Raw genomic sequence first — 21,020 nt, 5'->3', positions numbered from 1 at the left:
ACGTTACGCACTCCATTCAGAGAGTTTATTGAAGGACGCCAATCACAGCAGGGAGCAACTTGAAAGAGTTGTATGATCCACCTCATGATAAAAAAAAATTCCAACAAAATAAAAAATAAAATAAAAATAAACCGAGAAAATCACCGTTGCCGCTTCTAATCAAGTTTATACGTGAGAAATCACTAAACTAAACGTGCAGATAGGTTACATGTGACCATTAAGAAGAAATCATTTCAAGTTTTGAACAAATATGTCAGTCCATCACTTACACAGGCATAGAGGTAGCTTACATCAACTTCTTTTTTTTCCTTTCTGTTTTTGGTGTAATTGCTCCTTTGCCAACTTGGCACACTGCACACCAGCCAGTAACATCAGGATTTCAATGTGTAGCAGGAATTTAAGGCAAAAATAATATATGTCAAGGATTAGATGAGACAGCGGAATAATGTCACAGATCATACATTAGAGGTAGATAGGGATCAAGACAGAATAAGAGCAAAAGAGGAGACCTGTGCTCACACCAGCAGGGACAGTAACAACAGAAAAGGGGAAGAAATGATTAGAAACGTCTGGATCCTGGCTACTGTATCGCAAGGCTTTTACACTCTATGCCTCACCTTTCAAGACACATCAGCCTGTACATAAAAAGAGCATTAATCTAGGACCGTGTCTATCTCCAATACAAAAGCACCCTACGATATTGGAAGATGTTCAATTTTCATCAAGTATCCCAGTAATAATGACATGGTTAAAAATGCTGGCTTAAGGTAATTCCTGCACATGAAACCATAAAATCCAAACTCCTCATTGGGGAGAGGTTTGATGGTATTCTTGGTGATATATTTGGTACAGTCTAAAACTAAAACAGGCAGGCATGTAATATGAAAGAACACATATGAACTAATATATGAAACAAGTTGATAAATTCATGTTTTGCCCTTAGAAATACAATCAAAAACTACAAATAATTTGTTACAGAATTACAAAGAATAACCTAACAAATATATTTAAATGGTAAATTCATTATATTTTGGATATCAAAAGGAAGAAAGAAAACATGCTGTCCCTTGTACTTCAATGGGTCATGTATGTATGCGTGTATAGTGTCAGATTCAGAAATAAAATCTTTGCAGCACAGTCCAACAGTTCACACTTGGCTAGATGGCTTTAAGACAAAACCTAAATAAACTGGATCTCACATTTATTGACAAATGGCAAAATGGTATTGCACACATTGCTGCATTAAGAGAGAGCTCTACACTGCTGGAGCCAGCCCAGTTTGTGTTCTTTATACCAAATGGCAAAGTGGTGGTCAGTGATAATGATGATGATGATGATGATGATGATGATGATGTAAACAAATACCAGCTGCTGCATCTCTCCCGTCAGTTAAGTCTGAAAACACAATACAATCACTTGTTTGTTTGAACGGTGCCACTGGTGTGAGAATGTGAAATGCTTTCCCTTTGCAGCACAAACACAGAGCTGAGGGGAGCGAGGATGAGCTCCCTCTGCACACTGCTCTGGGGTCAGCTTCGCTAACAGGATGAAACAGGAGCAGCCTCATTGAGAAAACATATCATTCTTCCTGTTACGTGACCGTTGTGGGAAACTGGGACTCGCAGCAAATGATTCCAGATGCTCGTCACATGCACGCGCACACAAACACACGCATAACTGTGCTGAGGGTTACGCTGACACTGCGAAGACTCTGCTGATTGTATTAGCACTACCAGGTGAATTTGCCTCATCTGCACCTTAGAAATCCATCCCGTACTACAGTGCTTGTACTGAATGCAGTGTTTCATTATAAAATTCAGTCTGTAACAGTATTGCTAAAAGCAGTTTGTGCTGGAGACTGCTAATACATGTCCTTGTAGATCTCCTGTAGTAGAGGGTGGAGCGAGGTCTCCGACTCAGTTTTTTTGATCTTTTGGACGAGCTGAGCGTTCTCTGTAACCAGCTGACGGAGGTCAGCCATCTTCTGAAGCAGTTTTGGGAAGAGGTAGACAGAGTCAGAGTGATTTGCGTGGAGGTGAAGGTCCAGGGCCTGGAGGATGTTGTCCTGACTCTGCTCCACCTGCTTCACGTTCATTAGCCCGGGACGATCTAGTGCAAAAAGAGGAAAAAGCCTGTGATGAGTCACAATTTATGCTGGGCAAACAAGACATGCAAAGACAAGTTAAAACCCGTTTTAGAATCTTACTGGCATGTAGCAACATGATAGATAACCAGTAGCTGTTATGTGGCTGGTTATAGACAATTTCTTTCTGGTGGAACCAGCCCCGAAAACAGACACCCTCTCTACTTTTAAGATTAGCCTTAAAACATTGCTGTAGGACAAAGCTTATAGTTACAACTGGATCAGCTGAACAACCCCTTAGTTGTGCTGCTACAGGCTCAGTGATTACTTTTAAATCACTGTCTTATCTTTTTCTGGATGCTATAAGACTCGAACCTTGATTGTACCTTCTAACAGTTTCAATGCAGCACTTTCAAAGAGGTTTCAAGAGCTACAGACACACTTCACAAGATTTGAATCTTCATACTTGACCAGAAAGCTGCTCAGGCTCACCTCCACAGAGAATAATGGCAGCAACAAACAAGGCCAGATCACTGTCATCCAGCTCCAGAGCATTGAACTTAACAGCAAACTCAAACTTTGGCTCCATGATCTCACTGAAGGGCTTCCGTAAGCTGCGCAGAAACTCCCGTGTCACAAAGCCTTTGCCATTGGCCACCAACAGTCCATCTTTGTTCATGAGAGATGGCAGCATGGCAAAAATAGCCTCGTGCACACCGTACTTTAACAAAGTCACCTGCAGTAAGCACACAAACAGCTGTTTATTTGTGCTTTCCTAAACTTGGATATACTAATAATTCTTTGTTATATGAGACAGCGGCTTACCTGGTCATTAAGGAAGAGGTCCACAAACCCTGGAATGCACTTGGCAAACTCTGTAAGCTCTCGCACGGTCTCCACCGTGGTGCACTGACAGCGGTAGAACACATGAACCCCAATCTCCTTGGCCAGAGGCGCACCTGGAGTTAACTGGCTCCACACCAAACCACTCTCTGCTTTCCAGAGGGTGTCCACATCGTAGATCACAAATGGCTAAAAGGAAAATGCATTAAAGGGAGAAAGGTCTGAGGGAAAAATTCACATAACTGAGTTTTGCATAAAGCCAAGCATGGCTGAAAGACAGGAACATACTGAGGTGCTGCTGGTTTTGCCCATCAAGATGCTGCGGGCTCTCTTCTTGGTCATACTGAGGTTCTTCAGGTAGGCTGTATTGACTTGTTTGGCTAAAGTCTTCAGGTCTGAGCCACCTGGTTTGCTGACGTCCAGCTCCTCTGCGAGTATGCCTGCCACCAGCTTCTTCCTCTCCGCCTCAGGCATTCGTCCATATCTGATTGCTGAGCAAAAACACCCACAGAGACGGTGTTGAGAGGATATTTGCAACACTAACGAGTTCTGAAACCTCTTTGTGTTTTGGAACAACTCAGAGCATTAACAATGCAACACACCATCCATGTGCTACAAAAGATTGGAAAGGCTTTGACATGAAAACAGCAGATTTGTTTCCTCCTTTAGACACAATAAAACTCTTGGATCTCTCAGGCAGCCCATCTTCAGCTGGTCAAGAACGTAGAAGCTAGACTGGCTTCAGGTGAAATTCACATTCATTTTAAGATTTTATTACTAGCATATAACGTCCGTCCTACATGGCCAGACCCATTCCTGTATAGCAGATATGATGACAGCTTATTCCAGCAGTTGGCCTTTCTGATCGTCTCATCCGGGTCTTTTAACTGATCCATGCTCTTATTTTAAAGCTAGTGATGACCACACTTTTGAGGCTGTCTCCCCTAAACTCTAGAACAGCCTTCGTCAACACATCAGGTTGGCTGAATCTGTGGTTTGTTTTAAACAACTGCCCATTATTTTTGGCTCTTGTTCTTCTAATGCGTGTATAGAAGTGCACATGCAAGAATGAATGCATGACCACATGTTTGACTTTACATTTCTATGACTGGACATGCACAGTTATCTTTAATGTGAGGTTTTACTCAAACAGTGAAGCACTTTGTAACTGTGTTTTAAAAACTGCTACACAAATAAACTGATCATCATCTTAGTATTTTCAGTGAATCTCAGAAAACACTTAAGCCCTCACCATCGTGGGACATTCCCAAAGACAGGCACTTCTGGAAGCGACAATATTGGCACTTGTTACGATTTTTCTTCTGAATCTTGCAGGAACGCTCACAGCGCTCATATTCCAGTTTCATCCGCACAGTACGCCGGAAAAAGCCCTGCACAAAGCAAAGCACATCTAGTTAAGCAACTCACACAGTTGGGGGGGGGGGGGGGGCACAGAACTTCCCACTCAATAATCTGTTGTGGGTAAAAGAAAAATGTTTTACCTTGCATCCTTCACAGGCATGTACGCCGTAGTGGAAGCCAGAGGCCTTGTCCCCGCAGACCTTACACTCCACACTGATCCCGGAGCTTGTGCTGTCCTCTTGGCCCAAACGCAGCTGTTCTGAGAGCGAAGGTGATGAGGTATGGGACAGGTCTGCATATAACAAAAAATAATAGCATTTCAGTTCAAGTACAGCTTCTGAAAATTTAAGAGAGTGGAAAGTCTTACCTGTGTAGCTCGATGATGCGCTGCTGTTTTTCTTGTTGCCACTGTTCTCCTGATCTTCCCCTTCTTTCCGTCTCTTCTTCTGGTCCCTTTTCGGGTATTTAGAAGCAGGGACTACCTCCTTCTCCTCCTTTTCCTCCTCATCTTCACTCTCCCTGCGCTTTAACTCTTTCAGATCTGCCACCTCGGAGATGCTTGTCGCACCACAACTGTCTGAGCCTACAGACTCTGCCTGCGGTGGCGTCCACCTGACGTCAGCTGCGTCCTGGGGGCACTTTGGCTCACAGTAGCCGTTCACCCCGTCATGCTCCTCTGGGGCAGTTTGTTGAAACCCGTCCATGGTTCCTGTTGCAGCTGATTCAGCAGCTCATCTCCTGTCACGTAGCCACCATAGTTGCACTATTTAAAAACAGAATCAATCTACTTGAAATACACCTTACTAAAAAAATATATCTGTTAACATGAGGTTTATTTACACAACTAGAAAGAATAGCTAATCACACTTTAGAGCCCACATATCATCAAGGGTTCCATTTAATCCAGCATGCCAGCGGTTAAGAGTCCAGTTTCAGCTTGCCATAACAAACCAGCAAAGCCAAAATAGAGCCCTATTTTTTTTAAATAAGCACACGGGTGAAACTCACATAAGTCTTGTATTCAGTTTAGTATAGCAATAATAAATGAGATGAATGCTGTTCAGTAATCTTCAACAGAGTTTGTTTAGGTGCCTTTCAGTCAGTTAGGTTTTGTTATAACAGCCAGGGAATGTCTTTTAAAGAAATAAGCTCATGACCTGAGACACAGATGTTATGGAATCACGCCTCAGTTACTTCAAAGCCAACGGAACAGACAGACAAGACAATAATAAGGATATATCTACATTTTCAATCCTGATTTAAAACATCACAGAGCACTTTACAGGAATATTAACACAGACACTGTTTGGGGTAACTGTTGCTAGGTTCGGTTAGATTTAAATACTTTATTATAAATGAAAGATTGATTTGCTTATTTGCAGCACTGTCCAGAAAAGCCTGTACATACATCCAGAGATGCCATCTCAGTATTACTCAGTAATTACGTATTAGTTAGCAGCATGTAGAACGAAGCCGTGTCTAACAGTCACACTTAAACAGGGGTTTTCCTGGCTCAAAAAGGGTGGACTGTGCACATAAGGACAAGTGGTCTGCAAATAGTTCAGACGAAAAGTTTTCTGTTACCTGCATTTTCCTGTTATCTTTTGGCCTTTTTATGAACCAAAAATGTATTTTTAAATAAAGAAAAATCAAACACCACTTGAATAAACATGTTAAAAATCACAGTCCTGCCAGCTTTCCCTTTATTGGAAGGTCAAAACCTCTTTGGTAACCACTGTAAGTTCAAAGCAAAAAGCTACTTTCAGCTTCTCCCTTATTCATAATAAGTTGCCACAGCGGGTAGCCTCTTCAGCAGTTTTTTTTCCTCCTCCAGATGGCAAAAGGACTGCCACTCATATAGTGCCTTTCTACTTAATTTGAGCACTCAAAACACTTTCTACTGCAAGTATCATTTGCCTAATAACACACACACACACATATATATATGCAAAATTTTGCATTACTTCACATAATAAGATGTTTAGTATATGCCTGTGGTACCTTTAACAAAGTTATTTTTTATAGTAGATTATATGGAGATTATCTACTCTTTATGCAGCTGCAACACAATGATTTTCATTGCGGGATAGAGTATCTATCAATTTGTGCACCGGTGTGGGAAAAAAAGAAGCTGAAATACTACTTTCAAAATCTTCAGTTTCATAATGAATATTCATTTATTTTGCCCCTGGAACATAACAAAAGCAAGAATTTCACAACCGCTACATCACTTTTAATCAAAATAAGGGCCCACCGCATTTCCAGCACAGTTCAGCCAGTAGATCGTAATAGTAAGGGCACTAACTTTATCTCTAACCGAGCTTGAAGACATCTGTATTATTGTTTGCCTCACTTGCGATGGGGTGCGGGGGGTATTTGGCGGCTGCTTTTAAAGGAACAGGGTGCATGCACTATGTACACACTGAGCAGTGCAGCTTGCTGATGGAGGCGGTGGGGGAGAGGGCTTTGGGTTGAGGGTTACAATTTTTTTTCTACCCCGGGGCCCTCTAGCGGATTAAAAAGTCCTTGTTTGTAGCTGTGCCTTAACAAACAGCTACAGTGTTTACATATTAGAAATAAATGTTGTTGTTTTTTTCCATAAAGGACACACTCATTGTAATTCAAAGGCTACGCGCTGTTTTCATAATGCTTAACACCAAATTAGGGGTGTTAGGACTTGTCCAGTAGACAACCTGTCACACTGGTTCTCGGAAGTCTCTGCTAACATTACCGTGTAACTGCATGAGTCACTGACAGGACTGTAACTGGATACAAGCGTTTGAAAAATGAAAGGACAACCGAGTTACAGACATGGCTGCCGCCAAACTTTCTTATCTCACTTAAAGTTTAAACTGTATAGGCTTTAAAACTGAGCTCGTTCAGCCGTCGGCTCGGTTAGCAGCTAGTTAGCCACTACCTTGAATTGTGACTGAGTCCTACTATCAGCTAGCCGTTAGCACGGCTGACCCAAATTCCCGTTTGTGCCTTTAAATCACGTTAGCTATCCTACCAGGTTAACTTACCTCTCCCGGTTGTGCTGCTGCTTCAGAAGATGTTTATGCCTCCCGGCTGAGGTAAACAAGCCACAAAAGCAGTCCCGAGTCCCGTCCCGGATCGATCGGCTGTTGACAAGTTTGTTTGCTTGAAGCTGGAGTTAGCGATCTGACGTTAGCTCTTGCTGTAAGCTAACTACTATAAACTTAGACCGAGTCAGGCCTCCGTCCATGTAGAAACCGGGCTGACGAGACGGGAAAAACAATGTGGAAATCTTTGTGGGCTACCATGTCACATGCAAAAAAGTGGAGTTAACTAGTAATCCCTCCCCGAGTCTATCCCTGGCTTTGCTTTTACTCTGCTTTGGTTTGGTTTGCTTCACTCCCCTCTCTCCTCCCCCTCCTTCTCCCTCGTCACATGCCACAGCACAGCGCCCCCGCTGCACACATACACACAGAGCGTACAACCGACTGGATGTAACTACTGCAAACAGAAGAGTCAAGGTCTCGGTTGAGTTGTTTTTGACATGGACATATATTCAGCTTTGACTGACATTGACCGCATCTGCCTTAATGGAGACACACAAAGAGCACGTGGCTGAAATCCGTGTGGGAAAATGTGCGATTTATAACTGTAGAGACTGAACTGGGCTGCACGCTTTTGAATCTGAATGAAATGGGCTATTGTTACTCTCCATTACCAATCAAAGAGCCTTTGAGGAAATAAACATGCCTTACAACTAGTTTATACATATATAATCAACTTTACGCGAAACCGTAAGTGACCATGTATCGAAGAAGAGGTTTTATTTTTCGTTGGTTTATATTTCTAAATTAATTTCTGTTCAAATAAACATTAAGGCAACATCTAATATTAAGAACGACATAATATAGAAGGAGGGAGGGTAGCAGCTTATTTCTCCTCTCAGCTGACACTGCTTAAAAATGTAACACTCATAAGAAAAATAGGTCGTCTCATCAGCTGTCTCGGAAGCTTGTTTCTGCCACAGATTTATTTTATTCATTATTTATTTATTTATTTATTTTATTTTTGTCAGTTTGGGGGGTTATGAATTCAAAATGTCGAGTTTGGGGTTACTATCTGAAAAAAATGAGTGAGAAATCACAAAGTATCTAAGGAATAACTCCAAATTTTGCCCAAAAAAGCAAAAACAGAAAACAAAGCAGTCTTTTATGCAGAAACAAGCTTCCATTTAGCACTGTATGCCAAATGAGAGACACAGCTTAGATTTTGCTCTGCTGCACCAGAAACTGCAGTGAAGAGAGATTTTATATAGATGATATCTCTAAATTAACTGTTGTTTAAATAAACAACTATCAGGCAAATCTAATATCAGGAAAATATTAGAGTGATTATTCAAAAATTGAAAAAAAAAACCCCATAAAATAGTCATCAATTGCTCTCACTGTGCAACCTTTTGGCAACATTTTACTTTAACTTCCTACATTTTTAAACCATTATCGGTACTTTCTACTTGTTACTTTTGGTTTAAGGCATTTGAAGAGAGTTATTATTTCGTCAGCGTGGGCCTTTAAACATCAAACCGGGTCTAAACAGTAACACATGAAAGGCAGTCCTGTTCGTGTAATAATCACCAGGGTATGTGGCACAAAAAGAGAGGAAACAAGCAAAACTGTGTGCCAAAGTCGGAGGTTAGACTGGGCTGGTATTTTTAGTTATTTATTTATTTTTTGGCACAACACGACTGAGGCTGTCCATAAGTTGCGGTTGTGGTACTTCCGGCCCTGCAAAAAAGGAGCGAACATAAAACGAGTAATATTTTTTTTAAGTGGCAGGTAATTTCAAATGCAATTTTTCTATCCGATTAACAAACAACAGCAAACACACAAGCTCAGTGGTGTTTGAAAACTGGAAGATTAAACAGTGTAGTGTCAGTAGAGGATGGAAATCAGCCAGGACAACTCATGAAACATCAGCCAAATTCAGGTGTGTAAATCCACAAGGCGCAGTAAACCTCAGAGCAGCTGCAGCAGCACAGGTAAGCAGATCACAGCCTCATTTTTTCTCTGCTTGTGTTCTTCTTAACTGATTCAAGCCGAGCCTTTATTAGAAATAAAATTTTAACAGAAATAAAGCTGGTTTTCCTATCTACTAATATTATTTAATTATTACATTAATATAGCACAGGGTTCAGTAAGATTTGCACAAAAGTAGGTGGAAGAAATGTTCTTCAAAGAGCTGCTTTTTACTCGCTTACTTTGAGAATATTTCAGAGCCAGTACTTTTCCACTTTTACTTGAGTAAAGAAGTGGAAACAGTACTTCAGCTTTTACTGGAGTATGTTTCAAAACTACTATCTGTGCTTCTACTTGTTGCCACCTCTGCTTAAAACTGTGCATTAGTACACTGGCACATACAGCAGTTGGCCTGCAGTTTGCATTACCTGTCAGGGGATGTCTCTGTTTGCTCATGTGAGCCAGCTGAAGGTTTTGTCCCCGGAAGGCGTCAGATTAGTCGGAGATGACACATTTAAGGCCTCAGAAGTGAAGCAGACAAACTCAAACCGAAGCGGATGTGCAGTGTGCAACTTCAGCAGTGTCTGCGACTCTTACTTCCACACCGTGTGGTCTTTTGCATTTCTGTCACGTCTGCGTCACTACAACTCGTTTTGCAAACTCTTATTTAGCTTTTCCACTGTGTGAAGCACCAGGTTAAGATTTGAAACAAAAAGTTGCCTTATAGTTTCTTTGAATTGCACAATGCACTAAGTTTAACACAGTAAAGATGCAGGTACGGCTTCAAACTTCACTCTCTTTATTTACAGTAATGTTAAATGACATTAAAAACAGGAAGGTCATGACAGTTTTTTTTTTTCTTTCACGCCTCTTCTTTCTCTTTCCTGTTTATCAGGAGTGAAATTGTGGTAAACTTTAATACTGAACCAAGTTTCTAGATCAAAAAAACCTAAGCCACCTCCCACAACCTCGAAAATTGTACCAATAGAAATGAAACATTGGTATCCGTCTAAGTTACAGAGCTGCACAAAAATGAGCTTCCTGTGTGCGTGTAGGCTTTTCTCTTTGAACACCAGAGCTAACCTTGTATTTTCAGGATCTTTCTTACCGCTCATTTTCTTTCCGCTGAGGTATCAGTTACGTTCACGTCAGGCCTCACACAGGCGGCAGAAAAGGATTATTTGAGAAGGGGAGATATTGGAAAACGCACTCTCGTTAAAATGTTTTTAAACTGTTGCTGTCTGTGATACGAGGTCAGTAATATTTCAGCATTTAGTAGACGTGGTAGTACGGTAAATTCAGCTATATCCCCGCCGCTTTCATATTGTTCACAAACATGACAACCATCTCTTGCCCTTCCTGTGACGAGGCAGCCTCTATGACTCATCATTTAGGGGATATCCATGTCGCCATTAGATGCATGAGAGTGACGTTTGTCTAAATCACATCCAGCTCTGCTGTCAACATTTTCTTTGCTCTCCTCCCGATCCCCCGATCCCGAACTCCTGAGACGCAGCCCGGGGTCTCGCTGCGTTGGGATCTGGAAGCTCGTGAAGGAGCTTCCCAGCGATGGTCTCTTCTCTGAAAATGAAAACAACAAAGCGGATAACTGAAATCAGACTTAGGCTCATACAAAAACCAAAAATAAAAACAGAATTCACAGTTAAAATAAAGTATAGTATCGAATTTAAGGAAGTATATTTGCAGAAGTTCAAAATTAAATATATGAACCACCTATTTTGACCTAAACTTCACAGCCCCTGAGCTAAGCAAATGGTCACATCAGTCCTGGCTGCAGCACAACAGGGCTAGAAGTGGTTAACACTTCTCTGCTGGTATAATGCAGCGAGACACATTTGAAAATCTGGTCTTGAAACGGTGCATGTCTGTCATGTCTCTGAGCAGGCAAGGACACATACCGCCAGGTCCGATCGGCCGCATCAGTCTGTTCATCTGGACATTCCAGTGTTTGACGTTGGTGCTCGCCTGCCGAAGTTTCCTCTGGGCGGCCTGCCGGAGAAGAAGAGCTTAGCTTACCCTAGCTACTGATAAACAAGTGAACTGACAAACGCTTCCCAAAAACCTCGGTCTGTTGAAAAGTACCCAGAAGAGCCACTAAGACGTGAGCTCGCTTCCTTTTTGCTCTTTGTCTGTGACCTGATAAATAAACAAAGTGCTGCTGGTATTTTAACCACTAAAACTGGTCAATTTATTAAAAAGTTAAACTTTGCATCTCAATAAGGTTAAGGTTCACTACTGCCACTCTCAAGGCCAGATTTTGTCAAATAAAATCAAATATAATGAAAGTAATAAAAAGACAGAGTAGCCACCACTCAACAAGAGAAAAAAAATGGTGTCCTGTTTGAATCCTGTTCATAACTGATGTGCTTTTGAGGGACTGATCACGATGGCAGTCTGTTTAGTCTCATTAAAGTCTCTGCCATCTGGCATCCTGTCTTATCATTATGAATTTCAAAGTTATACTTGCAGCACTTCCTGGTTATCTAACTTTATCTGATGACTAGGGACTGTGATGGGTGGGTGGTTGTTTTTTTTGTAGCTCGTGAGATGCTTTCGTGTGTTGTTTTAAGCGCCTGTTTTGAATTTAACTTCTGTTTATTGGTTTGGTGTCAGATTGTCAGTGACTCTTGCGACAGGACAGCCTCTCGCTGATCTCATCAACACATTCTGTGGTGATTTATTTAAAAACGACAAGCAGCAGAAGCTCACTTCTTTTTTTCCATGTTCAGGGGGTCTGCAGTGGTATTAGGGGCCTGAGGCCTGAGGGGTATTAGCTTCGATAACATGCTGTAACTGAGTTACACGGTCAGTGTCAGGGTTTCTACCTACCACAACGTCCTGGTCAACTCTGTGCCGGTTGGCTCGAACCTCCTCCAGCTGTCTCTGCGCCTCCTCCAGGGCCCGGGATTTGGCCTCCATTTCCTGCTTCAGCTCCTGCTTCTCCCTCTGTGTCTTCGCAATGTACTCCTCCTGTTCCTCCTGCAGGTTCATCAGAGCCTTCATTTTATCCTCCTCCTCAGCCAACAACCTGAGCATGATGTAGAATGCAAAGAAGTTAGACTTTGAATAGATCATTTGTGATAAATGCAGGGGGCTCATCAGCGAGGTACTTTGGACCTGGGATGGGATAAATCGAGAGTGCAATGACAATGGTCTAGGTGGCTGCAGCGTTAAACAACTTCCTCTTTGCAGCTCAACTTCCTCAGGAACATAACGCAATGTGAACTAATTCAGCAACAGAGTTTATTAAATGCTGCTTGTACACAACACAACCTCCACCACCCTGCGCTAAGCTTTTTGCACTGCACACCTGGCTAGCTGCTTAAACAACTTTACCCTGCTTGAGCATAGCGGAAGGCCTCCTCATCAAGCCTGGCTTTAATCTCTTGCTGCAGCGCCTCCTCCAAACGTTTCTGCATCTCCTCCAACTCCAGGATCCTCTTCCTCTGCCTCTCTGCTTCCTCCTCTTTCAAAGCCATCTCTGCCTGCATACTGACTCGGGCCTTGTAACACACAGAAAGAAGCAAGTTAAAGTCGATCTGCATCTTTATGCTTTTAAAATCTTTCATTCTTTGTTTCCATGCTCACCTCCTCAGCCTCACGGAGCTGAATCTCCAGGGCACGCTGAAGCTGTTCGTGTTGCTGGCGCCTCCTCTGCTCATCCTGCTCCAGGAGAGCCTGAGCCTGCTTCTGCGCCTCCTTCAGGAGCTCCAGTTCCGCCAGCTTGCGCTCCCGTTCCTCCTGCAAGGCCCGCAGCCTCTGCAGCTCCTCCTCCTTAGCCTGTCGCCTTTTTTCCCGAAGCTCACGCTGTTCACGTCGCTTAAGCTTCAGATCTTTGTGGAGGGATTTCTTCCCCTCCACATGCAGCCTGATTGCCGTTTGAATGGCTGCAAAGAAGACACTGATGTTTAACATCTAAATAAATAATTAAAGCTTTTAAAAATTGATGTGAATTGATGAATGAGAGTCTCTTTTAACCTGTAGTCCACTCCTGTCGCTGTTTGGTGTCTGACGCACTCATTTCATACGTCTTGGAGAGGGTTTTAAGACAAAACATGCATCTCTTCCCATCTCGGTCTGGCAGCACCTGTTCAAAAAAGGGACACCCAGTTTATCTCTTAATACTGAGTAGTTAACTGTGAATGGTTTTGCAGTTTTTGAGTCTATTTTGTAAAAATAAAGGAGAAAAACATCAATTACAGGAAAAGGACATTTTTCTAACAACTCTGAAAGCTCAAAAAACATCTGCTTCCTACAATATAACACAATTTCAGCAGCTTCCTTTGAAGTATCACATGCTGGGTGAAGTGATGAACTTATGACTCAATTAGTTATTCATGCAAGAATTTATATTGCCAGGATTTTTGCAATATTGTGGTCTACACTTATTCCAAGTCACCATTGTAATGATCATAATCTGAGCTGTACTTTAAATGTCTTTTATGAACACAATGAGTCATCAGTCACGTTCCAGGCTGGAAACAATATGCAAAACTTTTTGCTCGAGATTTTTCTTAAAAGAATCCTCTTGCAATAAGATGTTACAGTTGAAGGTGTGACCCATGCTTCGATCACAGTAAATTCCTTAGGGATTTATAAGAAGCATAAAGAGAAGCAAGAAAATGTTACAACAGCTTTGCTAGAGGCCTCGGTATTTAATCAGTCCACAATAAAATACAAGGCTGGGATATTAAGAGTGTTGCTAGTTCCCTGGGGCCTGGCGTGCTGCGGTGATCACAACAAGAGAACAAACCTGAGTATTCAAAGAGGTAAGAAGAGCAGCTAACAGCAAAGCACCTGCACAACTCTCATTTCCTTAGTTAATGTGTCCAATGCAGCATTTACACAAAACCGAAGTAGTGTTAACCCTCTGAGGTCTACATCATCTACACAGGTGAAATAAACCCTCATTAGTCCTCATATGAGGAAATACCTTTTGTTTACAGCTGATTCTTACTGTGTACTCATCAAGTCCAACTAATCTCAAAAACCATCGTAAAGACGAGCTCATGTTTCTTGAGGACCACCTGTGTGTTCTGTAATAAACCTGGGGTGACGCTGTGTGGACTGCCGAGACAAACGTGAACTTTCATGCAATGCGGGGGGGAAAGGGCACTGCACACCCACGATGAAACCTCCTCCTAATTGCAAAGCACGGTAGGTGGAGTATCGCTCATCATAGTCATAGTTTGGGGCTGTTCGGCATGCGTACTTCGCCATGATTAACGCCACAATGACTTGCACGCGTGGAAGTCCAGACACCGAATGCGACCAGTCAACAAATGGTCTGTGGCATGGGCTGAAGAGGGCTGATCAATCAAGACGTCCCAGAAATGTTGCAATATTTCACGAACAGCCACAGGAAGCATGTGATGGATGTTGTGACTGCTAAGGGGGGGATCTACAAGTTACTACACTCGGGAATTCACTTACTGCTCTGCGATTAATTACTCAGAGCTGATACAAGAATAGATCTCATTGCGCTTTTAGTCATCTTTGACTGTAACTGGGATGAATTTCAGACCACATTTTATGAGCAATAAATGCAGAGAACCTAATAACAGTTTCCAATTTCCTTCTTGCAAGTGTATTACGCAGTATGATAACTGAGGCTGTGTCCACACGAAAAGTGACCAAGACACCTTAAATAGCAACCGCTGCACTCTTACTTCTGCTTCACTTTCAGCTAGGAGTGAGGCTAGCACACTAATCGCCTCAGTTCCCTTGAGCTCTGCGAGATTTGTGAGGAAATCTTGTTTTTAATATGACCCATGGCAAGCTTCAGTTTTCAGTCTTACCTTGTTTCATTATGACACTCAAAATATGAAGCAGTGCCAACACAAGTCAAAGCACTGGAGTAGAAAGATTTTGGATTTTGCAGTTATTTACTTCCTTTTATGAAAGGTAGTTTAGTCATTTGAGAGAGGCTCGGTGTCACCTTTGCTGATCCCGCATCATAAAAGAAAATCATGAGCCACCGAGTAAAAGTGGGATTATTCAGCAACATTTCACGTTTAAATTTCTTTTCTTTATAGCATGTTTATTAATGTCGACATGACTTGTGCTGATTTAACTGTGAGGACGGTCTCATTTTCTCTCAGACTCCAAAAAAATTTCTTTGCTCTTGTAAACGTGAAGCAATAAGTTTGACTTAAAAGAAACTGAAATATATAAAATTAAAGGTATAAACTGAATGTATGAATTACATTTAATTTGACCAGATTCCAGGGTCTTGCTGGATTTTGTACTTGCTCCCCTTTTTTTGTCTTGTTTAACCTTTGGAGGGACAGGATTTCAAATTTTGTAGTAAGTTACAAGTTAAATCAAAGATGAGGGGCGTGATAAAAAATAAAACTACAAAAAAACCTTAGTGTAGCACCTTGGGGAAGTCCCCGCCCTACACTGAGAACCACTGCCTGAATGTCATTTAAACGCCTGCTTGAGTATTTCTGCTGTGGAGATTTTGTTATTAAGAGTTTCTCTAGCTGTCACAGATGATTATCTCTCCAGCTGTTTACCTCCACGCAGCAGTTCTCATCCAGGGCTATATTGCCTTGGCAGTCCTTGCGGTCCTCTCCAGTGTAGTAGGACAGGTTGCTCGGCTTTAAGGTGAACCACCGTTCCTTCCAGTTTCTCCTCAGCTGGCCTTTTTTCCATAGATAGCCCTGAACGCAGCCAAACCGACACACAGATCACTGAAATAAATCTCACCTGGGAGGAACAAAAACAGTATTCTGGAGGCACATCAGTTTCCTACCTCTTTGAGGACGTCACCAACTATTTCCCTGTACACTTCCTCTATAGCCATGCTGATGATGCTCGCATCAATTCCTCTGGTTACCTTCCCGGAGTTCATCATCTCTAGAAACGTCCAAACAGTAATTCCACTCTGCTGCACTGAGTCTTGAGAGAAGAAGTCCTCTAACTCGACACAGTTGAACTCAATACTCATAGCCATACATATTTTCTTGAGGAGGTACTCCACCTGCATGGAAAGAGACAGGATTAATAACTCAGCTGGACTGTCCCTGCATGCTGTGCTGCACTCAAGCAAGCTATATATTACACCAATCACCTTTGTGTGCAGCTTTAAGGAGTATTTAAAACTGAATTTACCATTTTTAGTGACCATCACCTGCTTATTAAGGACTAATTCACAGTAATGCTTTAATATTACTTTGTTATTACACTTTTATTTGTAGTTTGAATCCTTCTGCTTAAAACACAACCGCAAAAATTGTATCTAATAGTGTAGCTGAAAGCAGCTTTTGCTATTTCCCAATAAGGCTTTCTCTAGTAACAGTATAACCTCACAGTAGCCCTGGCTACACCACAGAGTGCTTTGCACAGTGGCTGATGTGTGAAACACGCTCCAAAATACAACTGGATAATGCTTTCTTAAACCGAGGGCGACAGAAACGACCCTGCCCTTGAAAAATTGGGGCTTTCTCTTGGCAGCGGCTGTGAAGAATACACGACAGGAAACCAAAATGAGACTTTGCAAGTGAGAAACAAGCCCACACTGCTGCGTGACATGAGCACCATGTTCCATGGTGGCAAGAAACAAACTTTCAGCTGGTGTACTCGGTGTTTGTAAAAGATCCAACAGCATTTTTAGGTCAGCGATTACTGAGTGCAATCTCAGACTCAACAACAGAGCGCGGAAATGTTGAGTAGCTTAGGGTCTAAGTTTGGAAACGGGTTTCTTTTGCCACACACACTTGTGATTTTTTTCCTCTTTCGGTTACATTTTCAATACGATAAACAATGCATCGTACTAATGATAAGAGTTAAGAGTTAAACCCACCTCGTCGGGAACCATAACCAAAGGGTACTTGTCCTCAGAGAGAAAATTAAAAAGGCACCAGAGACGAAAAGCATCTTTGTCTGGTAAAATGGTGCTGCTGCTTCGGTCTGGCTGGTAGTTTTTCTTCGCAGTAAGAGTCCAGCAGAGCTCGTCTACGTTTTCCTTAATAAAAGAACCTTCCACAACCTACAAAGACACAAGACCAGGGGTTTAAAAAAAGCTGTCTGAATTATGAAACACATGGGGCTCGCAATACGCTGAAATAAACAGAGCACACTTGTTTGGGGTTTTTTAATCACCTTATCCAGGATGTATTTATTGAGGTAAGGCATATAACCCTGACTGGAAACTGGGCCATCATCGTCATCCCTGAAGTGCTCCTCCAAAGCCACGGGGTCATGTGGAATACACAAGACTGTGCACAGGTTGTGAGACAATACCTGAAGGATCACAATATGAGGATATTTAACAAAGAAAAACACTGAAGCAGAAAGTCATTTCAGTTCTCGTTGTCCAACACAGGACTGTGCAAACTGTTTTATTTGTTGTCCTGTGAGGCTGCTAACCGCATCTGCCTACAAATTAATAATTAAGTGTCTAAAAAAAGAGATTACACGTCATGAGTTAGGAAGGATGAAACTTTCTGTAGAAAATAAAAGGTAAGTGACATGATGTATAAATATATTTATGCTGAATCAGAGAATGAAGTGTTTGAGGAACTGAACTTTTAAATTTCTGCTGCATCGTTTTTTCTATAAAAAAAATGTGTTTGCTCAAACATAGAAAAAAACGAGTCACCAGAGTCAGCAAAAAGCTTTAATTTTCTAGGAAAGCTGCCTGGAAAACCGTTCAGACGCACTAGTTTAAGAGTGGAACGACATCAGTAAAGCAATATGACCGTTTTAAAGTTTAAAAAGATGAAAATCGAGCTCAGGAAAACATCTCCAAGTTCTATTAGAAACTTCAAGAGTTACACTTTACTCTTTGTGAGCAGTGGCATCACTGACAGCATGTGAAAAACAGTTAGATTAAAAAACACTTTTCCTTCTTGTTCTGTTTCTTCAGCTGAAACCATGCAACATCTTGAGGTATCGTGCATTTTATCAGACAGCTAGGTTCTCTGTGTGTTGAGCCATAACCACATCCTGTCGCCAGTCTCCAACGCTACAACATCTGTCAGTTTTGAGGCCAAAGCATGCAAAGTGTTTGCCTGCGAGTGCCTCTGAGCAGCGCGGCGCCTCAGAGAAGGCTGAAGGCACGAGGGGGGATAAGCCCAGTCATGAGGCTGACTCGCTGAGAGCCAGGAGCGCCGGGCGGCACATTCGCAGGAGCGTGGAGGTGGCTGGAAATGGAGTCTGAGCCACAGCGAGACCGAGTGACATAACAATGAGATCAACGCAACATACAGTAGCCTCGTTTAGGCTCTGTGGAAAGAGACAACGGTCACCAACATGTGTCCACTTTATCCCTGCTCTCCCTGTGACAATGTCCTTTTTGACGTGTTCGGCCTCATGTTGTGAACCTACTCTATTCAACAGGCTGCTCTCTGGCCCGGTGCTGTGCCAGAGGGTCCCTTTGCACTACAAGCTGGTACATGGAGGCCCAATGTGAGCACAGCTTGGAGATGAGGGCTCCCATTCATGTACAGACTGAGAGCAAACTGTTACTCTCGTGCTTGCGCCGGACAGAGGTGCATATTGTGCCCTCTTTCAGCAGCTGAAAGCATTTTATTCAAAATAGGGGGAACAAATTTGTTCCTTGTTGGGCAGTACGCGGCTGAAAAAAACGGAGTTTTACACAGGAAATGTTAATGATGATGATGTTTTCTGATAAGTAGTATCAGACGTTGCACACCATTATTTCCTGACACATAAACACATAGTAAAAGTAGTAAACCTTGAGATTTAATTTGCTTTGTTGCTGAAATTGCTTTCACCTCCTTCACAACCAACCCGCATGATGTAAAATGCAACGAGGTAGGAAACGAGGGTAAACGGTAAGAGATGAGTAAGTTCTCGGGCAGGAAAAAAAAAAGTTTCTCTAGTTCCATCTTCCAGGTAGACGATCCCTCACTCACCTTCAGCTGAGACTTGGACACTTTCCCGCTCTTCTCCAGATCCAGGGCTGTGAAACCATACCAGATGGATTTAAGCAGCTCAGACCGCAAGTCCATGTCTGCTGCAGCGTTATTTTCTGGTTTCCTCCTCTACGTCTCTTCTTCTTCCCTCTACTGTTGACACGGGTGACAGGCATACACCCACGCTGTGCTGCTGCTTTCAGGCAGGCATGGGGCTTTACTGTTCTGCTGGCAGCGGCACCTGCTGGATTACAGTGGTCAGTGATGAAGAGGGAGGGTCTCGCTGTTTACCGCAGCGTCAGATCTTGCCCTGCAGTGGCAGAAGCGTTTTAATCCTTAGAAAATTTTAAAAGAAAAAACTCCATTATGCATTGCCTAGAAATCTACAAGTGTCTTGCTAGGTTTAGTAGTGTACTTATGCGCCTGTGCAAAAAGTGTTGTTATTACAGTTTTATATTTTTAATGTTCTAAAGTTATATCACTGATTTACTGAAAATCTCCAGCCCCTTCCTGTGCACCTTGGACAGAAAGTAATTTGCCATTCATTATAAAGGTTTATTATTTAAGTTAGTAACTAGATGGGCTCCTGGCAGTGCTGCTTTTACTTTCATTTCTCTGTGAAGTAATCTTTCAGTTTGTTTTCAAGGTCCTGCTTATTTGGGTGATACCTGCACTGATGTGTGAACATAAATAAGGCATAAAGAGCCAATTAAGTGACAGTGAATGATAATTGGCCTTGCATGTGTATAGCACCTTTCTGTACAGTTGAGCACTCAAAATACTTTTTACTACAAGTCTCATTCACCCAATCACACACCTTGTTACAGTACTTGTATCAATGTCCAAAGGCTTTCTAACATTCACAGCACGGTCACACTGGGATTACACTGGTGGAAACTCGGGGTACCTTCCCCCAAGTGTACTTTGCCACATGGATTGATCCACTGACCTTCCAACTGGTAGAGGACCCACTTTGTTACCTGAGGCCACAGAGCATCTGCAAAACAAGCCCAAATCATCACCCCTCCACTGGTGATGTTACCCGCTGTTCTAGAAATCTTCTGGTTTGTTCAGATATGATTTTGCAATCAAAGCTGTGCTCCCATGTTCTTTTGAGAGGGAAGCCATACTTGTTCAGTCTTTTTCTAATCGTACTGTGACGAACTTTAATCTTTAACATGCTGACTTAGGCCTGCAGAGTCTGAAATGCAGCTCTTAAGGGTTTTTTGCAGTTTCTCTAACCTTAGGGTGAATTTTCAGGGATGATTAAAATATTTTTTGGGCAGCACAAATTGTTTCTCTAAGATCACTGCATTAGCTTTATGTTAAGTTAGCTTGTCTCATCGCTACTTTAGCAGCTGTCTGTTAAATGTAGACTTCTTGTTAGCTAAGTTTACCTTATATTGTTTATATTTGCATATAAAATACTAACAAATGCAGAATGGCTTGGTAGCTTGACTTTACCTTAGTGCTGTCCAATGAATTTAAGAACCTCTGACATCAATATTCAAATATGTGTCACGGACCCGGTTCCGGGGACTTTTGAGGACCATTGTTGTTATTGTTGTTATTGTTGTTATTGTTATTAGTGTATTGGATGTATGTTTGCTGCACTGTGCTCTTGTGTTCCATGCTGGTGTGTGGGTGTGGGTGTCTGCGGGTGTGACTGAAGGATGAAGGACAGCCACCTGCAGGCCTGATGGGCGTGGCCCTGCCGGCTGCCGGTCACGCCTAGGTTCTCACACACCTGCTTCTGATCGGGCTCGTCGGGGGAGCTACTTAACAGAGCGATGGAGCTTCCTCCGGCGCAGGATCGTTGAGTTAGACCAGGGCCGG

The 21,020-nt window shown here is 42.4% G+C and overlaps 1 protein-coding gene across 1 annotated transcript; it reads right to left on the bottom strand.

Moving 5' to 3' along the window:
• Positions 1-3: 3 nt before the first annotated feature.
• LOC102195012 (DEF6 guanine nucleotide exchange factor) lies at positions 4-19,423 on the bottom strand. The gene is made up of 18 exons (XM_005732655.2): positions 19,185-19,423; positions 17,407-17,547; positions 17,108-17,293; positions 16,058-16,285; positions 15,819-15,965; positions 13,279-13,387; positions 12,889-13,187; positions 12,637-12,803; positions 12,130-12,328; positions 11,199-11,289; positions 10,672-10,860; positions 4,656-5,018; positions 4,429-4,580; positions 4,179-4,317; positions 3,215-3,417; positions 2,909-3,115; positions 2,576-2,819; positions 4-2,109 (listed from the first exon to the last, which is right to left on the bottom strand). The coding sequence occupies exons 1-18, from the start codon at positions 19,278-19,280 to the stop codon at positions 1,862-1,864; spliced, it is 3,408 nt and encodes a 1,135-aa protein (XP_005732712.2). The 5' UTR covers positions 19,281-19,423; the 3' UTR covers positions 4-1,861.
• Positions 19,424-21,020: the final 1,597 nt, after the last annotated feature.

The sequence above is a fragment of the Pundamilia nyererei genome, unplaced genomic scaffold, assembly GCF_000239375.1.
Source record: "Pundamilia nyererei isolate P.nyererei 1_Seehausen unplaced genomic scaffold, PunNye1.0 scaffold00047, whole genome shotgun sequence".
Lineage (NCBI taxonomy): Eukaryota > Metazoa > Chordata > Actinopteri > Cichliformes > Cichlidae > Pundamilia > Pundamilia nyererei.
The sequence above is the reverse complement of the archived record's forward strand: the minus strand, read 5'-3'. Positions and strand labels throughout refer to the sequence as shown.